The sequence below is a fragment of the Macrobrachium nipponense genome, chromosome 10 (assembly GCF_015104395.2).
Source record: "Macrobrachium nipponense isolate FS-2020 chromosome 10, ASM1510439v2, whole genome shotgun sequence".
In the NCBI taxonomy this organism is placed as follows: Eukaryota; Metazoa; Arthropoda; class Malacostraca; order Decapoda; family Palaemonidae; genus Macrobrachium; species Macrobrachium nipponense.
Genome location: NC_087204.1, coordinates 45,997,210 through 46,009,510, shown reverse-complemented (window position 1 = coordinate 46,009,510; position 12,301 = coordinate 45,997,210). Strand labels below are relative to the sequence as shown.

Genomic DNA, 12,301 nt, shown 5'->3' with positions numbered 1-12,301 from the left:
CAAAATATATAATTTGAAATGAAACTAAAAAAAATCGTCTCAAAATATGTTGACACCGGATCTGCCAATATTCAAACTGGGATAAATCATTAATGTTTCCAAATAAACTACTTAACAAAGGTAGTGGCAGCATGATAGGAGGCTACTTTTTAACTGTAATATAGTTTCTCACCCACTTCCTCATACAACTTACTCAACCTAGGCTGACGTGATTGCACCGAACCAGTTATTGAAGTGACGAACTTTAAATATTGTGCCAAAATCACTCTTTCCCATACCTCTATATATATATCCTATATATATATATATATATATATATTATAATATATATATTACTATATATATATATATATTATATATATATATAGATATATATATATTATATATAGATATATATATAATATATATATTCATATATTATATATGTGTGTGTGTATATATTGTGTGTATATATATATATATAGTTAATATATATATATATATATATATATATATATATATATATACACACACACACATATACACGCACATACAAGTTATAAAAAGGAGCTCATAAAAAATGTGGACAGTTAATGCTTTATTTTATGGGCTTTTTTTTTTTTTTTTTTTTTTTTTTTCTTTTTTTTTAAGATGGAATTCTGTTTTAACAGAAAATATTTCCCAGGCATACACACACATACATATGATATTAGTTTAAAATTACCACGTTTTCTTTACTGTTCTTACCGTTATTATTAACACTGCTGTCGTAGTCATTGGCATTCTTAGAGTTGTTGGTTTGCACTAGGTTGGATGTGGAGTGATTCCTAAGGATAGTTCCCCCTCCAGGTGGCGTTGAAGAATTCCTCCTTTCTTGCTGTTCTTGGGGTGGCAGCGGTAGAGGACTCGTAGATGTGGCTGACGAGGAAGAGTTGTTGATATTATTGTTATTATTCGAAGCATTGCTCTGATTGTTATTCGTATTGTCATCTCTGTTGTAGAGAAGATTCCGATTTGCCGCTGAAGGAGAGATTGTCCTCCGATAACGTCCTTCGAAACCTGTCTTCCAGTCTCGCCGATGGGCCATGTACGAGTCCTTATGGTAGGTCCTATTGAAGGAGAGAAAAACATAAATCAGGGACAGGCATAAATTGATTTTTGAAGCTAAAATAAGAATGAAAGGACTGTATTTCTATGTGATCCTGGACGAATAAGTTTCCTTCCTAATTCCAAATAATCATAAATGCTTGCCCCAGAAGTAGTCAAGTGTGAAATTAAACTTTAAATTAATTATTTCCTGGTGGTAGTCATGCGGATATTCCTTGATTTCTGAGGAAACTGAGGACGAAAATCGTAAATATGGGAAGGACGCGAGTTTTCCCGCAACGCAACAATAAAACAGTCCCACTAATTACGTCCAACCCTCCGACAACAAAAATAACCCCAGGGCCTGGAGGTCATCATTTAATTAAGAACATGTTCAGGTACGTTTTTATGCCAGTTCTCACTTTATTGTGCACTACACCAAGGTCACTGCACCATGTTGAAATGTCATGTTCTAACGTCACAAGCAGTATGTTGTTTACCACTTAAGGTGGAATTATTACAACTAATTCTTTACAAGACTTTACATCAAGGGAACTTTATTCGGCATTTTTTGGCGTTGCTAACATTATAAAATGAAAATTCCCAGTGAAAAAGAATTCCAACAATTATGAAGTACTAAGAACATTTCAGATTTTACAAAAACCTGCCATTTACAAACCCAGTCATCGACCTCGCACCTTCCCCCGGTGCCTCCGACGATTCTGTGATACTAAGAACACCTACGTACATTCAATTACTGAAATTATATGCAAATACAATGTTGAAGGCCACATCTGGTCAGTTTTTCAGCTAATATTTTTCATCTAATATAACTTTAGTTAAATGAACTCATTAAATAAGTACACCCGTCTAGTTGCCTTTTAAATATAGCACTAACGTTTCGATATTACTGTTAATGATGAGGGCTAAAAGAAAATGGGTAAAAATAAAGGAGACATGTTGAAACCTTTGTAAATACTTTGATTAGGTAACTAGAAATTCAACACAGTTGGATAACTTAAAACCAATTCGCCATAAAAAAAAAAAAAAAAAAAAAAAAAAAAAAAAAAAAAAAAAAAAAAAAAAAAAAAAAAAAAAAAAAAAAAAACTGCATTTCCTTTGATATGTAAATCAGAATCTTTTGCGTGAATATCTCGGCGCAGCTGAGGCGGGATAAGGATTTGATTTGAAAAAAAGGTTTCCAATTTGGCGGTCTCCTTTGTTCGTTTCCCCTTACCTTTGAAATCAGCGTTAGATTAAGGCGCAACCAACCATTACTACCCAAATCATTAAACAAATAAGAAAATCATTCGGGCATAAAAATAAAAATTTTGAAGGAATAAACAAATACTGAAGTCGCATACGTACAACTTACTTATTACATCATAGTAGGCTTGTTATATCAAAAGCAACTTTATGGAGTATTTTAAATTTTTACTAAGAAAATGAGGTTAAAATTTTTTTTATGAAATGGTTAAAATTTTTTATATGAAGTGATATATTACTAGTGAATTTATATTAAACGAAACCAGCACGGAACGCTCATTACTTTCTGATAGAAAACCTTTAACGATGGGGGAAAAACAAAAAAACAACAAACAAAAAAAAAAAAAAAAAAAAAAAAAAAAAAAAAAGACAAGTTGCAGCCTGTTAAACCATGCATTGACCTACAGTGCAGCAAGGCATACATTCTTGATACAGCTATCAATAAATTTTAAATGTTCTCAGAAGAAGGAAATATCACCAAGGTACCTAAAAACCCGAGACTCCCAATACACACACACACACACACACACACAAATCTTTGTAGACAATGGATCTCATTATGTCTCGATTCATACAGACACGCAAGGCAAAAGTCGCCTTACTATGCAGACTGAGCATAAAAAAGCACAACAATATTTCTTTATCATCATCCACCTGCCACCTGCTTCTATCAAATCACATACCGAATCTTTCACAGGCTTAATTGATACGATATCTATCTTCATTATAACTTATGACCGTAACCACCCGTAATTGCATAAAATGCCAATACGGAGCTATCTTCTCTCTCTCTCCCTCTCAGTAAAGGTGTGCCGTAATAAGAATAAATTTAACTATTTCGGCGACTTGCCGTTTAACTTTCTAAAACAGTAAAATACTGCCAGCAATAACTGTTCATTTTTATGCTATGAACAACTGAAAAGGGGTTATAATAAAACATCAGATATTTACAAGAAATCGAGCTAAAATTACTCGTGAACAACACCTTTCAAAAATGCAGTTCAACACGCAACAAAGATGACTGACAGACAGCACGGCAACTCGTACTTAAGGAGAGAGTTATCTCGATAAGAAATTGTTCAAGAGACGGTTTCTACATAATTGGTTTCGCTGACTACACTAATTATTATTGAAATACACACACAGAAAACAATTCAGCAGACACTAAATCAATACTACGCTAAATGAACGAAATTAGCTCCAATTTGAATGTTGAATTCCATATTCCTTGAGGTATAAAAAAGGAAAAGGCTAAAAATATTTACACCGTAAATCAAATAAAATTTGAGCACCTCAACTTGCCACGTAAATATTATTACTATTTTTTTTTTTTTTTTTTTTTTTATATCTTTGCCCGTCAACAGAACCTCCCCAGCAGTCCACTTTCACTTGGGTGGGTCAGGGCTTGAACACATGCGGTAAATGGGCCACGAATACTCTTCACACTTTTGGATATTATTTATGAAAATACTCAATCGTCTTGTATATGTTTACTACATATACAATGTGCTGTTGCAAAACATAACGCTTTAAAGTGGCAAACATCCGCTCACGGAAAATGGAAGTGTATTCTATGGGACGGGGAGATGCACCATAGCCTCCCTAGTAGTAGCCATATCCCCTTCAGAATGTAAACAAACACAAAGAAGTCAGGAAGAAGTTAAAACTTATTCTTTGTTGTATATTGCTCATCTCGGTCTAGCATAGACAAAATTACAAACACATTGCTTAGTGGGAATTTAGAAATGCAAAGACAAATAAATATTTCAGAGCAGTAACAAAATGTTAAATGCTGCCATAAACCAAATATGAAAACATGACATTTTGACCTTTCTCTTGAGAGTGAGCCTCTTTCCAGTTCAATCGGAGGTTGCCCTTCCCTCCCTTCTCCAACATTTACCCACCAGTAACCTTCTTTCGTAGAGCGGTTCGACCTACCCTACCCACCTGCTATATAAACAGAAAAGCTGTCAAAAATACATATCCTTTTGAATATATATTCCTCCAAATTTAAGAACAGAGTGACCGCACAAATGATCCTTATATAAAAGAACTAAGGGACATAACCTGTAATTCCGATACTAGTATAATTACATGAGGCTTAAATTATCGGAGCTTCTATTCAGTTTTATGGCACCTGGGTCATCGCAGGAGTCACACTTTGCCCTTCGGTGCTCGTATACCGCTGGTAACTAATCTTGGGCTGTATTATATAGCCTCTGCATGATGAAATTCCAACAGTTCTCTGTTTAAGGTCCCTTGCTTGAGGGATCAGCTTTTATTTATTTAATACTCGTACTATTAGGTACTCAATTAAAACACGTAAGCTACAGTTTCACCTACATTCCAGGCAAGTTCATGATCGTTTGAAGTTTTGTGTGAATTTATGTTCATTAATATAATAATAATAATAATAATAATAATAATATAATAATAATAATAATAATAATAATAACGCCCATGAAAGAAAACACTACCAGAGTAAACCACCCAGCAAAGCTCCTTTGTGGGAACGGATGGCAAGTTGCTGTACCTTGTCGCAGCTGAATGTGCAATGTAATGGGGAGAGAGAGAGAGAGAGAGAGAGAGAGAGAGAGAGAGAGAGAGAGAGAGAGAGAGAGAGAGAGATATGAAGGCATGGTCTGGCATGGAGTGAGGTAACAGCAGCACAAAGTATGTTGATGGCTCCAGCAGGCCCCAAGTCTGATAAGACATGGCTTCGCCATAGTAATCAAACTGGTGACAGAGAATATACATTGCGACAAGAAACCATAATTTGTGTTTTGAAATCTTATCATTTAACATGCATCTAGGCACCAATGAGATTTTAATAACAGAAAATAAAACCCTTAGTATTGAATATCTTAGTGAAACAATGTAAAAATATTCAAACGACCGTTCCAACCCAGCTCTACTGTATGTATGACACCTGTACTAAGCAACAGTGAAGTTGCAATCGGCACTGTATCTCTGGAATGAGGTCAAACTCGATCCATCAGTTCGTTGTTGCCCAACTCAGATCCGTTCCATAAAGACAGAATTTCATATGCTTTACAAACTAGTCTTGTGGTGTTGTGATCGGATAGGCGAGTGCCGCACACGATTCCGCCAGTACTTCAACAGAGGTGTTCACCATTCCAAGTTGAGGCAATCGAGGCAACACACCCGCCGCAGTTTACGAACAGGCGGAAAAGGTCACGCTGAGGCCTGCGCTGCATACGAAATTAGAATGTTACTCAATGCTCAGAAAAAGAAGACAGAAAAAACTGGTCACACCACATCTTTCGCAGGACGGGAGGAACTCTTGGTCATCAGCCTCATCATAGCATGCAGAGAAGAACCCGAAGAGGACCTCAAAACAAAAGGAAGGCGTGGGAATCGGACCTCTGACATTTGTAGACACACCTAAGACGTTCTCTTCTGCCAAGGGTGACCTTCTCTCTCTCTCTCTCTCTCTCTCTCTCTCTCTCTCTCTCAGCTGTTAACGCAAATTCAAAGAGCTCTCGCTTTGTTTTACAAGTGGAAAGGCACCATTCGTGATTATATATGACCCCAACTAAATACAATCAAACGACGGATATAATAGCAAGGGTATTTTCGATTATGTGCAAGGATCTCATACTGTAAACCGACTAAAATTAATTTTTATATAGCTCGAAAGAAATTTGGTACATTTCGGCGGCCACGATAGATTTAACACATAATCCAACGAAACGTGACGTTTACTACAACGCATGTTCCCTCACCCTATACGTAACAATGGAACCAAAGAAGCCTATTTCAGTGACCCCACAGGCATTTGAAGCAATGTCCTGTATTTATTTTTATTCAAATATCAAATTTTTAGCACCAAAACGAACATTCTATTAGAGCAAAACCAAACTGGGATGGCCAACATGCATTCGCGACAGCTTGTAATGGAATCCTGAACAGCATTTGTACGAGGAGTCTGTTATAACTTCGAAGAATATTTAAATCATACCTACTAACTTAATGTAGTTATATCATACTTCCCAATCAAGAAAACATATTTTGAATTCTAATGTCGTTGAAAATATTAAATGCAAAAAAATTATGCACTAACCACGCTAACTTCTAGTTATCCCAATTCTACATCTACTGATTTCATAAAATCAGTAGATGTAGAATGGTGCAATACAATTCCTCCTATCTTCCAGGTATGTACCCAATTCAACCTGGATAACCAGGTGATTTACTACGAGGTGTGTAAGCACACACGTGCTGGTCTACAAGTCAATTTTACATAACGGGTGCTTTTAAATAAGTATGTATAAAATATGAATTGAAACCTTAGGTGTGAAGAAGGCTTTCATAATTGAGATTAATGGGACTACAGTGAGGAAACTTCAGCCCGATAATCATCACGAGATTTTCTTTGAAAAACATTAGCTGAGAAAAGTGACACAACTCGGTTTGACGTCAGCACATTCCCTGGGAAGTATGCATCTAGGCAGTAAAACCATACACCTTATAATGATATGGAAAGTATTAATTACTGTTGCAAATCTCAACGAGGCTAACGATTGGGAAATGAAGCGCACATAGTAAAACGAGAGCAAGAATACTTAAAAAACTGCGTAATCGAACATTTTCTTGGTTTTAATTTTGAACTCAACGTACACAAACAAAATGATGTACACCAGTATACATCCCACATACAAACTCCCAAGAACTAAGAAAAGAAGGCAAGCTCAAACCCTTTTTGATACCAAACAAGAAGAGAAGTCAACGAATCTACACCTCAAGAGGATTCCAAGAAAAAATATGTGGAAGTCAACTGTACATTTAGACGGAGAAAAGTGTTTGCTATGAAACGAAACGAGCCCTTCTTGCAGATATTACTACGGAACCGGAAATCCTCGACATCCGACATCAACATAACCACAACCCAAGACGAAAATGAATACTGCGATTTTTTTTTTTTTTATGTAACCACATATTTCCAGGACGCCGGAATACATTTTTCAGAGAAACGGAGAAAGACACCTCACCACGACACCAGAAGAATGACCAGATAAACGTAGAAATAATAAACAAATCAAGAGGTTGACGAAAGTTTCTCACTTTTGTGTGTGTGTGTGCGCGTGTGTGTGTACATTCATACGTAAGATTGATACACACACACACACACTATACTATATAATATTGCAGAAGCTGAGTGGGAGACAAGGCACAGGAAGACATAGAGAGGCAGAATTTCAGAGATGCTTTTTACGTCATGCGGCGTTTAGGCGATGTAGAGTGTGTGTATTCGTGTCTGTATAATATAATATAATATAAATATTATATAATAATATATATATATATATATATATATATATATATATATATAGTATATATAGCATAGCAATACACGTCTGATCAGAACAATATAATTCTCTTGGTTTTAGGTTATTCCTAAGGTACTGTGAATCTGATATTTAAGGTTATTTGTGACTCAGTAATTGAAAGTATAAAGATCGTGGGTAAAATTAGTGCTAAGCATTTCTATATCTCACACACTAATGTTATTTTATTTTTTATCTATTAACATTAATAGCATATTAATTAGTTATCAATATTAACTTCCTGAGAGAGAGAGAGAGAGAGAGAGAGAGAGAGAGAGAGAGAGAGAGAGAGAGATGCACCCCCAGTGTAGATGTAATTCGATCTCCGAGCACTACTTCGTCAGAAAGTAACCTGGTAAGTGGTAACTGTTTATCAGCGGTGACATCTGACACGCTATGCTACTAATTCTCCTGTAACCACCGCACGAAAGAAGGATTCTTTGAGCTCTGGTTAGCTTGATTTTGCAATAAGATCGGGAATTAACATTTATTTTTACGGTCAAAATTGAAATAACAAGCGAATAGATATGCATTACCCAAGGTCCTTTAAATATACACTGAGAATTACTTGAAGGACCTTGGTATTACCAATCTATCGTTTTAGTAAGAGTAACGTCCATTGAAAAGCTTATGACTAAGCTAAAAACTGGGCGAAGGCGTACCAGTATACGGAAGTGACACATATCTTGCAATGGCGTAGCAAGTCTCAGCAAAGCAATAACAAAATGCATAAAATCTGCACGAAAAATCTTTAAAAGACGGAGGAGAAAGTTGGCTACGTACTGAGAACCACGGTATACCGGGGAGACAGTCGTCCTTGCACTCTCAAGCGACAATTTCATTTAAAGTATTTTAATGCTATTATCACAGACACATATTCGCGACTAATTCTAACGAGCCATTCTGAAGGGCAAATACTTATGACCTTATGTTAAGAACGAATAGGGACAAAAATTGACTTGTGCAACACCATTTTTGCGCCACAAGAGGCAAATCTTCGGGAGAAATCAGACTAACTGGGAATGGTCGTGTTACCCACAAATATCGTGCTGGGTGTCAAGGCGTACAAATGGGGAAGGTAAAGAAAGCAGATGGGGAATGGGATGATCACGTCCAGATGGTTTGTTTATCTTCATCAGTAGGATGACGCCACCAACACCCCAATGATCGTCGAGACAATTTTCTAATTACAGCCCTTTCTTCTTACTGGGTCTTAGCACAAAGTCGCCCAAAGGAAAGTTTATGACCAAGGCTTTAACTAATGACCAAAAATTATGAGAAACTGAAAGTTAATTGGAAAACCGGAGAATACATTCAAGATTTCTTAGATCCGTTTTTTCAAGCTTCCGTGACTGCTTGCGAGGGTTTCTTTTATTACCGATAATTACACAAACATACGTCTAATATTATGCGTGTGCTTGTTTGAGAACCTGTAAGCAGATTAATGACAAAATAGTTCGAAAGCTTGCTATGACACCACCCCAATTTTAAAAATTACCTAGACACATCTTTTGTAAATTTACAAAATTCCAAACAGAAAAGAATAATGAGAGATACTAGGCCGTAAAATTGCCGATAGAAGACTGAAAATTTAACCATTAATGAGAAAAGATATAAGTCAAATCACTACACTTATTCAATATGTACACTGGCAGAACTTTGTAATGAACGGGATTCGAGGTGGAATCCTTGCCATGATGCAATAACTGAAGACTTATCTGACCTTCATGGACATTGATGGGTCTCCTTGCAACATTGGAATACAAGTGTGATCAGTTACGAGTAATTCTTGCTCTTCCTTGTAACTAGATGCCTCTAAAGGACCAGTTCCTTGTACTTGCGAATCTGACCGGCCGGTTATTTTATGAGAAAGTACGAAAAGAATGCTGTCAAAGAAACTGACGTAGTATGTTAATTAGCAACGCTATTGCTAGAGCAACTTCTTCAGAACTGCTATTAGTTATTTAAAGAAAAACGTTTTTATCTCTTTACCATTCTTGTTTCAATCACCAATGTAAAAACATGGTCACTCAACTTTAGTCTAACAATTATTACACGAAAATAATCCACACCCGATTCCAGGTGCCCTGACCACCACCTAATCAGGGAATAACAAAATTTTTAATTTATTGTTGTTTGGGATTACTAATAGTGGCAAACTAGCTGAAGACGATTAACAAAGTGACGAAATTAATATCCTTTACATTGGCGGATGAATTGTAATTACAATAACTAAACCGAAAATATATGATTACAGAAGCTGTATTCATCTACTCAATTTGAATTTCCTGAAGTATAGGGACTGTATGCATCTACTTTATTTGAAGTTTCCTTGTTTCTCGCTATCTACGCACAAATTCAGTATAGCTACCCTACGTAGCTATACTTATTTGAATAGCGAACAATGGACAAAAGCCGGTAAACACTGTATATATATATATATATATATATATATATATATATATATATATATATATATATATAGTATATATACATTATATATATTATTATATATATTATATTTATCTATATAAATTATGTATATTATTAACCGAGTACTGCAGTAAGGACATCATCACTCTTATCATGTACCTTTAGAATACGATACATCTTCGTCAACAATAATGGTGGCAATCAAATTGTTTGTGGAATACCATAGCGCCACCAAATTGTTTGTGGAAAACCATAGTAAGTCCAGTTTAAATTAACCATGTATTCCTACCAAGGGTAGCCGATATTTCGTATTAGAAAGTTATACCAGCCTTTCAGGTTTAGGTGTGACAAGCCTAAAAGTTGTCAAATTCAAACTTCCTACCGACGTGGACACTTATTAGGGACGAATGAAGTCAGTGAATACTTTGTCCTTAATATATGGTGTTCTATTAATACGAGCAAACGAGACCTCCGAAATACAGCATATTCGTTCATACTTTTCTCCTTTGAATTTTCAAACTGCCAGAGAATACAAGCAATCTTTTGACGTAAAAGTACCATATAAGTCAACCTACAACCAACAAGGACATTGAACTTGCGACAGCTGGAAAAAAGCAAAAAAAAAAAAAAGAACCGCTGTTAACACTGTGCAACATTACACTTTTAAAGACGTTTGATGGGATTCAAGTACTACTCCGAAGAAGGTGGACATTGAGGATGAGCAGCAAGAGCTCTGAGCGATGGTTGAAGAATGCCTAGAAGGTCAAGGAACAAGACCTAGAGCCACCAGCATTCCTGCTAGTGGGTTGCATGAGCATCACGCCTCATTTCTCAAACTAATTATTTCATTCGAGTCCGAGAATCTACAGGGAGATACGATATGTCATCTCGCCTAAATTTGTCCAACTTACAAAACTTAATCAAATATAAACTGATAAAATTAACACTATTTGAAGCATCAGAAGTACTTTTCAAAGAACATACTAGACATTACAGCGAACTCAAATACAGTGAAAAATAAGTGGGTGATTGATAAACTTATTATATTTGAAAGAACCAATACGTACAGTGACAAACAGGATTGCACTTATCTTTATTGAACGACTAAATCTGCGGCCTCAATCAGTTTTGACAGAATAACATATCACCATCGTCCAACCTACGGATTCTACTAACATTAAGGAATAAATAGGTTTTGTAAGCTATCTTCACAAATCAGATGTTTGGTGACAACAACACGCACAGCAACTATCTTCGAAAGTTAAAAGTTAAGTAAAATGCAAGGTCAACGTACCTCCAGTACAGCGAGGCAATGACAGTTGAAAAGAAAATTGCTGCTATAAGTCTGAGAGAGAGAGAGAGAGAGAGAGAGAGAGAGAGAGAGAGAGAGAGAGAGAGAGAGAGAGAGAGAGACCTAAATGCGAACTTAAATTCAAATGCTGCATATGAAGAAAATAGATTTCAAAATATACCAGTACAATGAACCGATGTTTTCATCAAGCTTGATGAAATTGCAGCTGTTAAATAATGTAGGATGATCTATTCGTTGTTGAAAGTAATTGTCTCAGGGATAAATGGCATTATTGTCAAATTTTCCTTAAGTTGACAAAGAATTGCCCAAAACTGAAGGACGAAAGAAAAACTTTTTGAAAAAGTCAAGCTTTGCTTGCTACTTTTAAAAAATTATGGAGCATTCAGTAGAGTAAAATCCTAAAAGCACCTTCATAATTCATCGGCAACCACACTAGTTTAAAATTCAGCTTCCTCAAATGTAACGATACACCTTAACCTTCAGCTTCACTTTTGACAGTTCCAGCAACATTTCTCTTCCCACATTTCCATATATTCTCTCTTTCTCTCGCACACACTAAGAACTTCCATCTTTAGTATTCAGACACTATTAACCTTAAATTACGACTCTTGCTCTTTGAGATACACTAATGAGAAATTAAAATGAAATTTTCCATGTCTTAAGAAAACCTATGGCTGTTATCCGAATTAAAACAATAACATCTGAATCAAGGAATGACCAGAAGTGGAGTTTCAATTCCTTCAAGGTCGTTGTCACCTGACGTACGAATTTCGTACCTTGATTTTAGTCGTGCTTGGATGATTCCTCGTCCCGAACAAATCAGCACGCAACCTCCGCTCCAGGTAAAGATACGGCCATTCTCAGTGACATAGGAAAT

The 12,301-nt window shown here is 36.0% G+C and overlaps 1 protein-coding gene across 8 annotated transcripts in view; it reads right to left on the bottom strand.

The window, feature by feature from the left end:
- Positions 1-12,301, bottom strand: part of LOC135223602 (mucin-2-like) — a 1,092,597-nt gene that overhangs the window by 20,823 nt on the left and 1,059,473 nt on the right. For all 8 annotated transcript variants that reach the window (XM_064262169.1, XM_064262171.1, XM_064262170.1 and 5 more), the window contains one exon: positions 727-1,088. In XM_064262169.1, coding sequence (XP_064118239.1) covers positions 727-1,088 — 362 coding nt within the window. The remainder of the gene's footprint in view (positions 1-726; positions 1,089-12,301) is intronic.